This window comes from Larus michahellis, chromosome 8 (genome assembly GCF_964199755.1).
Source record: "Larus michahellis chromosome 8, bLarMic1.1, whole genome shotgun sequence".
NCBI classification, from domain to species: Eukaryota; Metazoa; Chordata; class Aves; order Charadriiformes; family Laridae; genus Larus; species Larus michahellis.
Window position 1 is genome coordinate 8,493,511 of NC_133903.1, and position 16,991 is coordinate 8,510,501.

General features: G+C 51.3%; 1 protein-coding gene across 1 annotated transcript in view; it reads left to right on the forward strand.

Moving 5' to 3' along the window:
- Positions 1-205: 205 nt before the first annotated feature.
- HS3ST4 (heparan sulfate-glucosamine 3-sulfotransferase 4) overlaps positions 206-16,991 on the forward strand; it is a 68,571-nt gene continuing 51,785 nt past the window's right edge. The window contains exon 1 of the mRNA XM_074598299.1: positions 206-1,097. Coding sequence (XP_074454400.1) covers positions 424-1,097 — 674 coding nt within the window. The 5' untranslated portion in view covers positions 206-423. The remainder of the gene's footprint in view (positions 1,098-16,991) is intronic.

The following is a 16,991-nucleotide window of genomic DNA, read 5'->3' on the forward strand; positions in this document are numbered from 1 at the left end:
CGGTGCTGATCGGCCCCGGTCCGCAGTGCCTCCCGGCTCTGCCCCCGGCGCTGCCCCCGCCCGGCCCGGCGGTGCCGGCGCGGCGCCCGGCGGGCCCCGGCGCGCTCCCCGCGCTCTCGGCGGCGGCGGCGGCGGGGGCGGGCCCTCCCCGCGCCGGGAGCGCGCTCCCACCTCCCACCCGGCACAAAGTTTAGCAGCAGGAACTCGGGCGGCAACAGTGCGGAGCCGGCGGCACCGGAGCGCAGCCGCGCTGAGCCTAGGCGCCCCGGTGCCCGGCGGGGGCCGGCGGCGACCGTGCCATGCGGGGCTCCCCCCCGGCGGCGGCGGGGCGGGAGGGCAGCGGCGCCCCATGCTGCTGGGGCGGCCGGGCGGCGGCTGACACCATGTGCGCCCGGTGCCCGGGGCGAGGAGCGGGGAGCAGCCATGTCCCCCCCCGCCCAGCCCGGGGTGCCGGGCGGGCGCGGCTCTAAGGTGCCCCCGGCGCGGAAGCTCCTCTGCATGTGCAGCCTCTCCCTCTGCCTCACCTACCTGTGCTACAGCCTCATGGGGGGCACCGGCCCGGGCGCCCTGCGTTCCCCGGCCGCCCTCTCCGGCACGGCGGCCCCGCGCTCCCCCGCCGCGCTCCCCGGCACGGCGGTCCCCGGGGCGCCGCGCTCCCCCGCCGCGCTCCCTGGCACGGCGGCCCCGCGCTCCCCCGCCAGTCCGCCGGGCAGCTCCAGCGCCCCGGCCCCCTCCGCGGCTCCGACTCGGGCCTCCAACAGCAGCCGGGAAGGGGCGGCGGGCGCCTGGCTGCGGACGCCGCTGGCCCCCGGGGAGGTGATCACGGCGCAGAGCGGAGCTTTCGAGAGGGACCCGCAGGAGTCGAGCACAACGGACGAGGAGCTGAGCCGGGCCGGCAGCCCGGGGAGCCGCGGCGGCGGCAGCACCACGCCGGACTACGGGGAGAAGCGGCTGCCGCAAGCCCTCATCATCGGGGTGAAGAAGGGGGGGACGCGGGCGCTGCTGGAGGCCATCCGGGCGCACCCCGACGTACGCGCCGTGGGCACCGAGCCCCACTTCTTTGACAGGAACTACGAGAAGGGGCTGGAGTGGTACAGGTGAGGGCGCGGGGGCTCCGTCCGCGACCCGCAGGGCAGCGCGGGGCCGTCCCGATTGCGGGGTAGCGGGGCGGAGAGGATGTGTGTCCGTGCCAGCCGGGGCGGGGGGTCCCGGAGGGCCGTGGGACGGGGGGTCCTAGTCCCCCCCGGATGGCCCCGGTAGGTGGCTGGGCGGTGGGACCCGGGGCCCCGGACGATGGCGAGTCAGGGGCTGCGGCGGGTCCCGGGACTGCTGCGTGGGTTCGCGGGGACGCGGCGGGTGCGGAGCCCGACAGCCGAACGGCGCTGTCAGGGCAGGCCAGACGATCGCGTTGGTGCCTCGCCTGACAGCTGTCGTGGTTTAAAATGCGGTGTTCTGATGGGAAGACAGAAAATGTGTAAAAACATCCCTCTTCTGTAACTCCTGTGCACAGAGTGCTTGAGCAGATCGCAGCAGTTCAGCTGCACTTGGTGTTAAAACATGTATAAATGGGTCAGTAATTAATAATTACTGAAATAAACAAGGTTGCAAGTTGTTCCAGGTGATGATAGGGGCTTTGAAGTGAAGAAGGGTGCCAGCTTTCATACAAGCTGCAGGGTTCACTTCACAAATAAGATTCACTCTTTATTCAACAAGTTCCAAGTCAGAAAGTTTTTTCCATTGACAAGATTTAATTCTGTTCATGAAGAAGTCTCTAAATATTGTTGTCTGACATAGTGTAACATTTTAAGGGTACCTTATGCTGATTATTAGAAAATACTGGACTGCAGTAATGAAGTGTTAAATGCCTTGGCAGATTTAGCAAATCAGTGAATTGTAGTGGCTCAGGGTTTCTCTCTCTCTTTAAAAATCTCAAAACTAAAAAGAATGCAGTACATTAGTGGAACTTGGAAATTACTAGTAGTTCTGTAGTTTACAGTTAAAAGCAACCCATACTAGTTTCTTTATAAGAAATAGTAGCTAAGCTGAGTTCTGTCTTTTTGTTGCACTTGGTATGGAAGCCGTTTAGCTGCTCTGAAAATGAAGGGAAAAATAAATAGAGGCAGCAAGTTAGTTACTGCTTGGATTATCTGGTCGCTCTTTGTTAAAATAGAATAGACAGTCTTCATGTCAATGGCATTTAAATGTGAGGAACTCCAGGCGATTTTCTGTGGCAATTGTGGAGGCAAAGTCTTCATAACACTTATTTGATGTAGCATCCACTTGGCTTTGTTAAAATGCTGAGGGATTTTCTTGAGGGACTTCAATAAAGTGGAGATCAGCGCTGAGAAAGCGCATTTGTCTCTGAGAGTGTTTTCAGTGTGCTGTACCAACATGAGGAAAGAATAAAGGACCGACTGTGGTTATTCTGTTTATATATATAATTTCAGGCACAGTATCTTATTTTACTCGATTTTCCTGTAGGAAAGGCTTGCCTTGAAAAATAAGTTTAGAAACTTGCTGGCATAGGCTAGAAAGTGGCATCTAAAAAGGCTTTGTTTTATTCAAAACAGGCAGAAGAGGATCAAGCACTGAATATGGCAAGCAGCTGCTTTTTCATCTCTAAAGTCATGCTACAAGAAAAGGGCTAGAGAGTGGGTATAACTCCTCTTGTGGAGTAAAAGGCACACGCAGGTTTTCATTTGCTGAATGCATTCTGAAATTTTTCATCCCTGCAGTAGCTCTGTGGTTTGTTTAGCTCATTTCTAGCACTGGTGCTGTGCTGCACTGCTAGAGAGGTGGGAGAAGAAAAGGTTGGGTCAGAACTGATTTGTGAAGGTCCTGGGCAGAGTGGGCTGGGGGATGGATTCTCTGGTCATGGGATAAATAAATTACCCTGCTGCTTAATTGCCATTAGGATTTGTCCTGTTTGTTTAACCTAAAGCCATCTTCACACCTATCCAAGCCAAACAGCTTGCTTCTCCTCCCTCCTTGCAAAAGTTTGTCAGCCTCGCTGGGATGGGACGCCAGGTCACACAGCGTTTGTGATCTGTGCCTCAGCAGGAGCGACAGGTTTCCCCTGGTGCTGTACCAGTGTCAGGCTGTTGTCACAGACCAGGAGGCTGGTGTGCTTGGTGCTGTACAAATACTAAGCAAAAATGGAGAGGTGGGGGTAGATTGCCATCCATGCTAGCAGCTATTTCTTCCTGACCTTCTCCGAGATTACCTGATTGAGTGCACTAAGAAGGCTGACTGGTTGCAGCTGTGTCCCAGGTAGAGTAATTGGAGATTTTTTCCTATCCACAGAATTGCCAATTTTCTTTAAGCAAAGAAGCAGCTATTGAAGTGTTTATACCAGCCTCTCCTTACAGTGACTTCTATCATTTGTTTATATTTTGCATATAACACTTCTTTTTGTGCATTATAAACTGTTAGCTTTTAATACTGTCAAGTTTTTCCTTATGCAGTGAAATAAGGAAACAGCAGACCCTCAGGGTTCCTTGCTTTGTTATTCAGTACTGAGAATATCTTCTCGTCTGACAGAGCTGTAGGGCAGAGAAGCAGTTTCCTCACCTTGGTTCCTCCACCTGTAAAATGGAGACAGCACCTAAACACTACCATTTCTTTTGTGTGTGTCCCGTGCTGTGTTATTCATGTCTCTGCTGCCTTGAGGTTAGTTGGCTATAAACACCGTGTCCAGGATTTATATCAGGACAGTAGTCAGAAGCTGAAGTTAGTGCAAATATAGCTTTCTGCCTGTTGGCTGGTGCAGTGTGGAAAGCCTGTTACGCCAGCTCTCTGCAGTCTGTTCTATTTTCCTGGTAACCTTTAGGGAAAGCTGTGCTGTCTGTGATTGCTTTAGCTCTGCAGCCAAAGTTTATGTAGAAATTGCCGAACTGAGGTCTTCCTACACCTGTGCCAACATGAACTGGGTTGAAGGCTTCTTTCAGTTGGTTAGTGTTATGCTGCCAGAATTGTTTGTGTAATTGTTGTTTGTGTAATTTTCATTTGTGATGCCGTACATCCTAATGTTGGGCTGTCTGAAGGACAAGTTCAATGATACAGCTTTCCTTAAACTGCGCTTCATACCCCCCATGTACATTAGATTTTGTTGATAAATTTCCTAACTTGCTGCTTTTTTTTTTTTCTTTAATGCAAAATGTAACTTGACTACTATTAAACAGTGTGTAAAGGCTGAGTGGGAAGTGACTTTTAACCTTTCCTTTTGTTAACAGTGTGACAATACTTCTCTCTTACTCGCATATCTTCACCTCTCTCTCTTAAGTCCAGGACACTGATAGCTGGCAGTAAATATTATCTTTGGTGATGAACTTTGCTGACTTCATCCCTTACAATATGCCAGAACTTGGTCCTGCCATGGACAAAGGTTGTGACGAGGAGCAGGTACCTGCCTTTCCTTTGGAAGTTGCTGGCTGCTCTCTTCCACCTCCTCGTTCTTTCTAAGCCACAGGATACGCCATCCTTCCCTGTAGGAACTGCTGCTGATTTTTAGCCAGTGCTAAGTGTCCTTCTGCTCCCTCACGTGTCCAGGGCAGATCTTGCTGCCCACTCAGCCCAGGCACTGCTAACCCCACTTCATGGCCCCCGTGGCCAGGCTGGACCAGAGGCATTTGCACGGGTGACGTGCTCTCTCCAGCGTGATGCTCATGCCTCAGTGGGCATGTCCCATGCCGTGAGCTCTGCCCCGAGCTATCCTGCAGTTGGAAATGAATTGTGAGAGCCTTTCTGAGAGTGCAACAAGGACAGCAGAATGATGGGGAGACTTTGGAAGCCTCTGAGCACGGAAGGAATTTAGCTTACATCTACAAATGCTCATTACCAGCACAAAAGGAAGCAGCACCTGGGATATGCCCAAGTTTCTTGCCTGGGCATGAAATAAGGGTGCCCAAGCATGAGAGGATATTGTGGATAATGGGAACTGCAAACTGCCTGCAGTGTCCAACACTTGGACAGGTTTGTCACCTTGCAGTGCTGGAGGCCTTGGTTTGGTGTCTGCTGCGACAGCTGTTGGAGAGGCCGTGTACCAGAGGGCTGGACCTGGGGTCTGCAGGGGAGCCCTGGCTTCAGTGTGGTCCCAGGTGGCTTTATGGGACTGGAGGAGAGGGAGAGGCAATTCTCTTGGCATAGCACAGCTGTCGTGCTGCCCCTTTGCCAGCGGTTTCAGTTGTGGGATGGTTTCACGTGTGCACCTCCAGATGCTCAGACACTGCTGGTGACCGGTCTGGAGGTGTCAAAACAGAAACGCTTTCAGGTGGCTGCGTGAAGCGAGCAGGGGCTCTTAGCACCGGGACAGAAGGTGCTTTAGTTGGGTTGTTTTGCTTGTGTGAATGCCCAGCGCAGTAGATCTCAGCACTTCGGCATCTCGGTAGCTCTCCGAGCTGAGTGGAACAGCCCAGAGTCCACCGTTCCCAGCTGTCTGCAGGCTCCCCACAGGGAGGTGGTTCAGTTTTGTCCGTTCACACTTTCAAGACCATCTCAACATCCTATGTCTAGCAGAAAACTGGGGACTCGTAACAGTATTTTAAAAACAAATGTGCAGTTTTAACAAAAATATGATCTCCACAGTGCAAAGAGAGTATCTGAAAGCAGTGAACTTAAATTATGGAGTTTTAAAGTTCACTGATTTGAATATTATTCCAAATAATCAGGAGTGGAATTCTACGTGTAAACACGTATTGCTTTACTCCTTGCCTCCCTCTCAGTGGAGCCTTCACAGAGAAGCTGCAGCGATGTCTCTCTAATTGGACCATGTTCCTCTCACTCTGCCCTAGGCCTCCATACTTTAAGCACTTATACAGGGGCGTAGCTTTACGTGCAGAGCGGTCCCATTGCAGCCACTGCAGGGAGCAGTCACCATGACAGGCAATGAAATGGTTTGCATGTCTAATGCTATTTTCACCGCCTGTCTGGGTTTTTTGGAGCGTTCTCCCTAACAGTCAGGCCTGTGTGTTATTCGGTGAGCTGCCACCCTCATACAAATAATGAATAATACCATGACAGGGAGCTCTTCTGCCAGTAATAAACATGTGCTCTTGAGCCAGCGGTTCCAAGGAGCAGCTGGCTGTGGCTGCAGAGCCAAAGCTCTCAGTCGTGTCCCTGTGGACATTAAACTCGTCTGTATTGGGGAAGCGGCTGTCATGCACTGTTATCGCTCTAACGGGCTCTGTTCCTCCTGGGGGCTGCTCGCCATCTCACCTACCCTCCTGCTGTGCTGATCTGGAGGCTGGCATGGCAGGGCCGTCTCTGTGTGTGCCATGGCTGATCCTACCTCGGAGTTTCCAGCTCTTGCCACCACAGCCATTGGCAGCCGGGCATGTCCGAGGCTGTGCGATGAGACCCCCCTGCAGCATCCCTTAACAGCTGTTGGACAGCAATAGCCTGGGGCCATTTCAGCCTCCGTCCCACACAGTGTGACCCTCACTGTGAGCTGTAATTGCCTTGCTGGGTAATGCTTGTGCCTCTCTGATCAGCTCAGGATATTCAGAAAATCAAACCACTTCCATCAGCGCTGTGAGTCTGTGCTGATGGGCACTACAGGAACACCTACAGTGGACGGATAGATCGGGGTTTGCTGCTAATGACAGGCATGGCTGCAGAAGCCTGGTAACTCATGTATTTCTCTACAAAAGGCTTTCCCAGTGTACTGTGCCCTTTGCGCTCCTGGTAACTTAGGAAAAGTGTATTGATTTTTTTTTTTTTTTTTTTTTTTTTTTCTGGGACCTGCTGTGAGTTGGCTTTTGCTGAAATGTAGTGACTCAGCTGCTCTCCCTCCTCTCTGGATCCAATGCATTGGGATTAATCCGGGTTGAAGACTGTACGAGTATTTCCATGTAACAGCTCTTTCAATACTCTGTATCTTTCACCTTTCCTAAACCTTTAGGTCTGGGTTAAATCCTATATGTGCGCTGTTTTTTCTACCCCAAGTCTCCCATGCAGAGCAAGCACAGGCATGCAGCACTGACCTCCCACCGATGCCTGCGTCCAGCTCTCGGTGAAGCTGGTGGAGGTCTGGGCTGAGCTGGGTTACAGGGGGAGGCTGTGAGCGGGGTGTGAGGCTCTTTGCTGGTCGGTCCCTGTGTTTCACCCATCTGGAGGCTGGAGAGAGGCCACTCCAGCATCAGGCATGGATTTTCTTTCCACGTGCTGGAGCTGGGTCTCTCCTGTCCTCTGCCCCTGCCCTGTGTGCTGGGCCAGGGAAGCTCACCCTGCACCCTTGCTGGGCAGCGGTCTTCTACCTGCCTTTCTGCTCAGTTTCAGCTCAAAGGATGGGATGGAGGAATGAATCAGGTTTCTTTGCAGTGTTTTATCACCTAATGATGGTTATCCACAGGCTACTCGATTGTAGCCATGGGAATGGCAGCTGCTTTCAGCACCCGCAGCCCCTCCACACTGTGCTTGCTCTTCGTGCAAAGAGAGTGAGAGAAGCGCGAGGGGCGACACGCTGGCAGGGGAGAGCTCGGGAGCACCCGCTCCTGCAGAGCTGCTCGCTGCTTCTGCCTCCGTGTAAAATGGATTTGTTCACAGGTGACAAGGGAGGGGGAGAGGGAGGCAGCACGGCCATGGATGAAGCCCCTTGGCAGCCCTGGCAGGGATGCGGCCAGCACCACTCACTCAGTATGGTCCGGGGGGGGACACACCAGGGCCACATCCCACCACTGCACCCAGCTGGGTCCTGCCCCGCTCCCCCTCTGAGCCCCAGCATGTGCACAGACCCTGCGAACGGGAGCAGCCCAGGCTTGGTTATGAACCCAGGGCTCAGAAAACCAGCCAAGCAAGGCAGAGGTGCCTCTTCCGATAACTTTTGGAGCATCCCTTGGAGCATGTGGGGAACCACCATATGTCACCGCACCTGGGATAATCTAACCGTTGCACTGTATTTTCAAGAACATTCTTTCTCTAGGATTTTGCTCAATAATCCACTAAGTAAACACCACACTGCTTCGCTGCTAATAGTTTAAGTGTTATTCGTAGTGTCAAAGTTTGTGAGCTTCGCTTTCTGTGTGAATGCAGTATGGCTCGAGCACGTAGACGCTACAGAAAATCCAAAAATAGGCCTGGGGAAAAACAGCGCCCTTAGAAAAGAGAAAGGGGAAGAGTCAGTTGGTTGCATTCATGGGTTTAAATGATGAGCCTGACCCCTGCTCGGTTTCTGATTTAGCGAGGGTTGTTCCGCTCCGCTCGAAGCCCAGACTAGCAAAGAAGGAACAACAGGTTCTCAAAGAAAGTTATGGACAAAGGCTTTTGATTTTCAAAGTGAAAATTCTAGCACAAATTGGTGACACCTTGTATCGAGAGAGGTCGGAGTCTTTTGCTTTTCATGGATTTCTCTTACCTCTTGTTGTCATGGGGACTTCTTTTCCCTGAGTCATTATATCATGCACTTCAACAGAAATTTTATTGCTTTGGGGGCTGGAGAGGCTCATGTGGGACATTTCTCACTGCTCGTGGTGTAATACACAGAGGTAATTTCTTTCAAATGATTTTTGCTTGAAGTGGTTTCAATGAATTGAGAAGGGTACGAGTATGAATGAGTGTCTGAAATGTTCATACTGAGTTCAGGTGAGGAACATGCACTATCAAACTTTCCAGAGCATTAAGTGTGGATATTATAATTTCACTGTGGTATGTATGCAGGCAACAGTCCATTTTATTCTTTTTATTCACTTTTTCGAAAATATTATTTAGGATTTGAAGTGGTTTAAATTGGTTTCCCCTCCCTTTTAAAAAGTTTAAAAGAAAACCCTGAATTATAAGAGTCTTTTCAATCACAGTGAGAAATTACTGTTTAGATCAAAGGCACGGGGTCAGCCGCAGTAAAGCTTCGTGTTGCCTTTTCTTCTGGGGTGTGGGATGTAGAGAGAGAGGCCCGGGCAGGATCGGTCCCCGTTGACCCATGCCGGGAGCAGCTCAGCCCCCTGCGGCCACTGAAGCCAGCCATGAGCGATGGGGCTGCAGGAGCTGCTTCTCAGACCTCTGCTGTACACGTAATAGTATGTGGCCACCACTTTCCGCTTCCACTTTTTCATGGGACACCGGTGGGTGGGAGAGCATGGCCAGGGCACACGTCCCCCTCTCTGTGACCCAAGGCGAGCATCCCCCGGGGAGCCCCATGTGCCAGGTAGCTCCTTCCCACGCAGATTCCTGCCCGGCCGTCTGTTTGTTTGTTTAGGTAGCTGCTGTTTCCAAGCTGAAGGAGAGTATTTAAAAGCCAACTGTTTGAAGGCTGTGGAAAGGATTCCTATTTATGGGGAAAAAAAAAAAAGAGAAAAAAAAAAAAAAAAGACCGAAAACAACCAACCTCAAAAAACCCCTCCAACCTGTTTTTTCAAATCTCCCATTTCCATCCCCAGAGTCAACACACCAATTTAGTAAATGTTGCAAGGCGCACTATTTTCCCCCTTGTCATATTATACATCCAAGCATCAAGGATGGATCATAAACTTGCTCTTTATGGCTTTAACATTTCAATTGCTAGTCACATTTTATGTAAATGAAGGTATTTACCTTGACAAGCTCTCCTGTGAAGTACAGTACTTCTTTAAAGAATTTATTTGGTAATATAAACAGACCAAATGCTGAGGGTGGATGCAAAATTCACAATTGATTTTTACAGCTAAGTAATGTGGGATCCTCCCAAAATATACCCGTGGCTGTCTGCTCCAATCTCGTCGGTGCCTTGGAGAAACTGAGGCAGGGGCACCAGGGGGAAGAGGAAATAGCAAAGAGACTTCAGTTATAGCCACAGACCTACTAAACAGAACTGGCTTTGGATAAAAATAACTCCATCTGCCAGACTTTATTTTGTATTACAGAGATTGCTGTAACACATTTCAAGCCAAAATCTGATTTCCATTCCCTCCTGAGCCAGGCTGCAGTGGACTTGGCCCCCTCCTTTATTAGTGGGTAATCATTTTGGATCCGAGCAGAGCCACGTTGCTCTGGTAGCCTGAATTTACAGCCCTCCTTTGCTTTAGAGCGTATTTCCTTTCATCTTGCATTGAGATGGGTACAGTAATACAATATACTTTCTATTAGTGTTCATCCACATCTGCAAATAACTTTATTTCAGCCTCAGCTCTGCCCTTTCTCTATTTGTTCTTGATGGACATTCATATAATTAAGCTGAGCAGCCAGCACGTTCATGGAAAGCGAACGTCAGCGTCGGAAGTGCGTATTAAATTCGCATTTGGATTCAGCAGCTGACAGCATGAGCTGCCATCACCCAGCCAAGGGAAAGACAAAACCACCCAATCTGTGTAAGGCCAACTGCAAGGAGGCACCAGCTCCAGAGGCTCTGGGGTTCCTCCAGGTGTCCCCACACCCTGGGAAGCTCCGCTGCCCCCTCCCCATGTTCAAGACCCACCTCTGAGCCCCCAAACGTGGCAGGAGGAGTCATCTCCTGGCTCACCTGTGGGTGGAAGGGGCCGCATCACTTGGGCAGGTTTTAATTGTGAATTACTCGGCTCCAGTCCCACTTGTTTAAAAACAAACTGACCCTTTTACATCCAAAGTGCTGACTCATGAGATGCTGATGGCAGACCATGGATCCTGAAGCCGTTGCTGCTGGAGGTCTTTAATTGGCCTTTGGTTCATCCCTGCTTGGTCTGTCCCCTGGGGAGTGCCAGCATTGATCCCACTGCCGCTCACCTGCACCGTCAGCACTCGCACCTCTGAGCTAATTTCTGGGCTATTTATTTGAACCGTGTTAATCCCAAAGCACCGACTGCTGCCTCTGCTCTGCTGCTCCGCGGTCTGGGGGCCTGCAGAGCCAGGCAATACACAGAGGGGACAGAAGTACCCCAGGAAAGGGCTCTGATTTTTTCACCTGAGCCATTAAAAACATATAGAAAGGCGAACTGCTGCAGTCAACAGCCGGGCACAAACTCGAGAGGTTCTAGGGGAGCCGGACAGCGTGATGGGGAAGGTGCTTTAGCTGGTGTGATGGAAGATGGGTAAACTACAAGAGGGGAGATTTAGATTAGATACTAGGAAGAAATTCTTCACTGTGGGGGTGGTGAGGCACTGGCACAGGTTGCCCAGAGAAGCTGTGGCTGCCCCATCCCTGGAGGTGTTCAAGGCCAGGCTGGACGGGGCTTGGAGCAGCCTGGTCTGGTGGGAGGTGTCCCTGCCCGGGGCAGGGAGGTTGGGCTAGGTGATCTTTAAGGTCCCTTCCAACTCTAACATCCTGTGTAAGTGTGGTGGCTGGTGCTGTATGCTGATCTCTGCCACGGGCAGGAGGGGATTAAACCTGCCCAGGGCCCAGCAGTGGAGGGGAGGCACTTGGCAGCATTCTTGCTCACTAGTCTTCATTAGTGGCTACCCAAACAAGAGCAATCCAAGCTAGCCAGGCATTCGCTGCAACTGCTGTTGTAACCACACGTGTGTTCCCCCCACCGGGGAGCTGGGCCTGGCAGGGCAAACGCTCAACGGGGGCCTGGGCACCAGGGGAGCCCTGGAAGTCCCCGGCCAGTGGCATTGGCAGTGCCCACCCGCCTCCCCCTCATGAGGGGCAGAGAGCCTGGGGCTGAACAATCCTGACTCAAGATGGGGGTCCGGTCCTTTCCCACAGCCGCTCTTTGGGATGCTCTTCGGGTGCTTTTGGGGATTCGCTGCAGGTGAATAAGCGTAGGAGGAGGGCACGCAGGCGGTGCTGCTGGGTCTGCTACACACGCCTGGATCAGGAACAATAAAGGTTCCTTACTCAGCTCAAAATCCTCTAGAAAGCCCCTAAAAAATCAAAGCGCTGTGGAAAAATGCCTGAGGCAATAACTTCATTGGTAAACTAACGCATCTCGCTGAGAATTTCTAAGACCCAGCAAATCATAATGCAATTTCCTATGCAAAAAGGGTTTATCTCTATCTAAATATTATTCTGCATTGTTACTCATTGTAGGGAAGCTATTGCACTCCTAGGTTAACTGATTGAACTTTGGAAATAAAGCTGCAAGCTTATCATACAGACGGGAGCTTGACTTTTATTGCTCCTAAATTGTAGTGATATTGTTAGATGTAAGTAAATGTATACTCCATTAGAAAATATTAAAGTTTTATACTACTTTGGAATTAGAAAGATTAAAAGAAGCATTTCCGCAGCCTAGCCCACCATGAAATTGGAGTCTATTTGGTATGTAAAATGGGTAATACAAATAGCCTAACAATTAATGACAAAGGAAGAGCTGGGATGGATTTAAGGCTCAGACTACCCTGGATTTCTCGAGGCTGGAGTGGCAGCAGGGGAAATGTGTTATTAGATCATTACAGGCTTTTCTGCTCGAGTCACTGCTGGTAAAGTTACATCAAAGTGTTTTATTATTACCCTGTTCCCACATAATATTCTGAAACACTCTCGTCTTGGGATGTGGTTGTCTCTGTGGGAGACCATCCCTGTCCCTGCCACGGACTGGTTCATTTGGAAAACCTGAGCAGAAATTCTTCAGCCATTTTTTGCGGTAGGCAGCGGTGAGAAAGTGCTTTCCCATTGCCAGAGTGTTTAAGGACCTCATTTATTAATGTTGAAGTTCAAAGCTGCTGACTGCAGTCGGGGTAATGTATTCAGCAGCAGGGGAATCCTGCTGGCCGAGGTCCCCGCAGGGCACCGTGGTCTTCTGCTGCCTGGTTCGAGGTCCTTCCCTGGGGTAACCCGGCGAGGCGCTTCCCAGCGCGGCTCTGCCAATGCCCCCTATTAACTTTTGCTAATGCTTGGAGTGCAGCGCTGGTGGAGGAGAGCGTGAAGTTCCTTGCCGTGCCCAGAGGGCAAGGATTTGGGATGCTGGCGTAGGGAGGGACTGGGGGGGGCTCTGCAGAGAGGCGGATTTCACCCTCCAGCAAGCTTGGGGAGAGCTCAGCCCCGAGTTACCACTTACCTGGGTGCACAGTGCTCTGCAGAAGCTGGACTGGGGGGAAAGCCCCCTTCTCCTGCGGCTCTGCTGGCTCCTGCCGGTGGAGGGTCTCTGCAGACCTTCCCCTCCTGCCCACGGGGGCCAGGAGGAGCCTGGGCACAGTGCGACCCCACTGGCAAACCCATGCAGCCTAGCTGTGCCTTGTTTTTTTTCTAGGGGGGGAAACTGAGGTACAACAGGCTGTTTGCTGTGCCTTTGGGATGCAGGTTAGGTGCCTACAGATGTGGTGGTGCCAAATTAATGTTGTGTGGCCCTTCAGAGTATAAATTGCATTTCTAATCCAGTTTTTCTCCCAGAACACCCCCTTGCACCTCATGTCACAGTCCTTTTGTAAGTTGGTGCCTCTGTGCTTAAACGTACAGTGCAGAATATGTAGCTCTTTCTTCATTAACAGGATTTATATCCTTGGTGTTTCTTGCTGGACGACTTAGTACTGTAATGAAGAACATGAATGCTGCCTTAATTAAAATGCAACCCCCAACATTAATATATATGTTGCCACTGAAAATTAAGGTTCACTGCAAACAGTGCGTTTAAAAGCTTGTGGCAGGTTTAACTGGCGGTGTGTGAAATGGGAAGTGATTTGGGACGAAGCGCCCCAGCTCTGCAGCCCAGCCATGCGGGACTGGGCTGAGCCCACCGTGGGGACGGTGGATCACAGCTGCCTTCCCAGACCCCCATATCCCGCAGGCAGCTGCCCGCTCGCCTGCCTGTCCCTGGCGGGCAGCAAAACTGTCCCAAGGTGCCCAGAACCTGTGAACATGACACCGTGGGTGTTGGTGGAGCTTGTCCAGGCTCTGCCGCCTGCCCGCAGGCAGCGTGGGCACCTTGCCCTGCCCAGCCTTGCCCTGCGCTCAGTCGCGGGTGGGAATCAGCGCCGGCCATGGTGCTCGCTCCCAGGCTGTTCTGTTTTACCAGGGAGGTGCAAGGCAGCTCAACGAACCAGAGAATTTGTTCCATAATATTACTTAAAAAAAAAAAATAATATTGTAAATGCAACCATTCCTGACTTCTTCTCTCTGAGCGCTGTGCATGCGTCGCTGTTGGCAGTATTATCAGTTATGAAGATATTTTGCATTCAAGGATTTGCAGTTTCCAGGCCCATGAATATTCAGACTCCAGTTCGCCCTTTCTGTCTGTACACTGCACCTATCCTCTTCTTTCCTTCACTCCTTTTTTTTTTTCTTTTCCAGTGGATTCAATTAGTTCTATTTGCTGCTTTAGCAATAAAACAATTCCCTCTGTGGCATTAAAATGAGTTTCTTTCATTATTTCATTTGGCTTCTTGTTTTCTGTTGAAGGAAAGGGAGGGGGGCTCTGCTTATTGTCTGCCCCGCTTCGCAGGGGCGGGCTGCCAAGGCGAGGAGGACACTGGATGTACTTGGGGCAGCATTAAGAATTAATGAAGGGCACTCGCTAGCGCAGAGGCGCGGGATCCTCACTGACAGAGCCGCTCTCGGAGCCACGGGTAAAATTTGACCCGTGCCAGAGACTATCGATAGGACTTTGGCACCCCAGTCTCTGAGCTAGCCTCGAACACGCTGGGCTTCTGAACACGTTCGAGGAGTTGGGTCTGATCGGTTCCCAAGCACACAGAGCCTTCGCATTAGCCGTCGGTAAAGAAATGCAGAGACTGAGCCCGTAGTTATTTTAGGCGAGGCACAAGTTAATCTGAGCTGAAACAGCAATTTAAAGCCAGCAGCTCAGTTCATGGAAGCAGCCTGGGCGGCGGCCGGTGCATGGCATCGGGGGCTGGTCGAGGGTCCTGGTCCCGTTTTCTCCCGAAGCAGAGCCCAGCGTGGTGTAGGAAAGCACGCAGGCGTCGTGAGAGCCAGAATAACAGTGATTATGTGGGCAGGGTGTACAAATAATTACAAGTAGTGCCAGAACTCTCTCGGTAATCTGCTCTTGGAGTGCCCTTTTGGGGGGCTGAGATGGCGTCAGGTAGCCGTGTAGCGCTAACAGACCCATAAATCATTCTTGTTTCACACTGTGCTAAACGCAAATCATATTAGTTACAATGCTGAAGAGCATCTAAGTAGAGAAAAGAGAAAGGCAAGGTAGAAAGAGGAAGCTAGATTTAAATATAATTGCTTTTCCACGTGTGTTTCGCTGCCGTTTGGCTGGGACACGATGGCAGGCTGCGGAGAGGGAGCCGGGAACCAGCACGGGGTGGGAGGTGGGAGCCATGCAGAGTTCTTCCTCCTCTCCCCCTGGATGGTGAACAGCCAACGTGGGTGTTAAAGGTGGATGAAAGGAGATGTGGCTTTGTGTACTCTTTTTTTTTTCTTTTTTTTTTTTTTTAAATTACTTTTCCTCTACTTTCTGTGACTAGGGTAGGTTAAAACAGTTGTGCTGGCTCCAATTCCTTTTTCATTACGAGATTAAATCTAGAGCCAAATGAGAATTTCCAGGCTGACGGCGCAGCTGCGACCCCCTGGGCCTGACGAGCGCCCGACTTTTTGGAGAAAGAGTTTTGTGCTTTTCCGCTCCCCGTGGGAAGTCCTGAGCCCCTCTGCAGTGGGAAGCGGGATGAGGAATGGTACCGGCTGCCTCCAGAAGGAACTGCGAAATCAGAGGGGGAACGGGCTGATCCCGGGGAAACCTCAGCTGGAGGCTTTGCCGGTAGGATTGGATATTAACAGCGAGCTTCAGTGGGACAAAGTAAAGGAGGTTAAAAAGGAAATATGTCTATTTGGGATGGAAAACCATTTTAAACGGAAGAAAAATTAGAGCGTACAGCAGGGTAAGCAGGACTGCAAAGTTAAGTAATTAATCACACCGGTTGTAACTTGGAAAGGAAATAAACGTGATAAAAGGATTTGTCTGAGTAGATTACAGGCAAATTAGAAAAAAAAAAAGGAGGGGTCATCACGCACTTGGGAATTGTGCTCTTCAGAAATCTTCAATCATCCTCACAATCAATTCTGCATTTCCTTAATAGCAGTGTGAAACATGGCTCGCTCTGCGTTGTCTTAGATTAACCGCTAACTGCAAACCATACATTAAATGAAGTATTGAATGTTTGTCTCTCAACAACACACTTGGAAATTGTTTATTTCCCTACTAGGTCTTCTGCAATGCATTTAGGTACTGTAACCTAAATTGTAAAATACAGACTTGCAGTATCTGCACTCGATACCCTGCCAGTGCTTTGCCCTGACGGCGGATGCACCGAGGACCCACAATTACAGGAGGTTTTTTTTCTCGTAAACTGACTGTTTGTTTCTGGAGACAATTACACCGACTTTATTATACAACGTATGTTTCTCTGCAACAAACAATCTGCTTTATGGGTTTTCCTAGTAAAATACCAAGTCGCTATGCTCACTAATATGATTCAATTGTATTGTGTTATCTGACCTTTAAGGAACTTGCAATCTATAATAACATGGTTCTACAGCAGATCCACTAGTAAAAAGCCTTGGCTTCTGGGAAATTCAGTCTGCAAATAAGTGGAGCCTGGGTATGAAAGGAATAACAAGGCACTTTAACCCCTTGGCTGCCGGCCTGCCTGGGGTGGTTTCACCATCCCTGCGGCGAGCTGCTGTGGGGATGTGTGTGCAGAGGAGGCTGGACGTGGGAGCGGGGTTCGGTGCGTCCAGTCCCAGAGCACCCAGACCTGCTGCCTCTCGTCCCTCTCCCCAGAGGTATGGGGGCATGGTGGGGACTCCATTGGCCAGTGGTGCTGCGACGGGTTGGCAGGGCTGAACGGGCAGCTTTTGCACAGAGCCGGTGGCCCATGCCGTCGTCCACCGCGCACAGTGCTTGGCAGCGGAGCGGCGCAGGCTGTGCACTGCCGCGTTCATGTACGGTGGCACGGAAATGATTAACGCTGGTATCATCCCCGCCCGCCCACCCGCTCCCGTCTGTTCACTTCGCTTCGGGTGCCCAGCCATGCGCAGAGGCATTGGCGAGCTCCGCTGCAGACAGGGTAGCCCGTGCGCGGCCCCTCGCCCTGCTGGTAGCATGGGGGTCCCATCACCACCAGTGCCACGGTGGCTGCCCTCCTGATCCGGCACAGCCCAGCCTCCATCCCTCCCTGCTCCCCTCCTCGTCCGCCGGAGGGAAGCG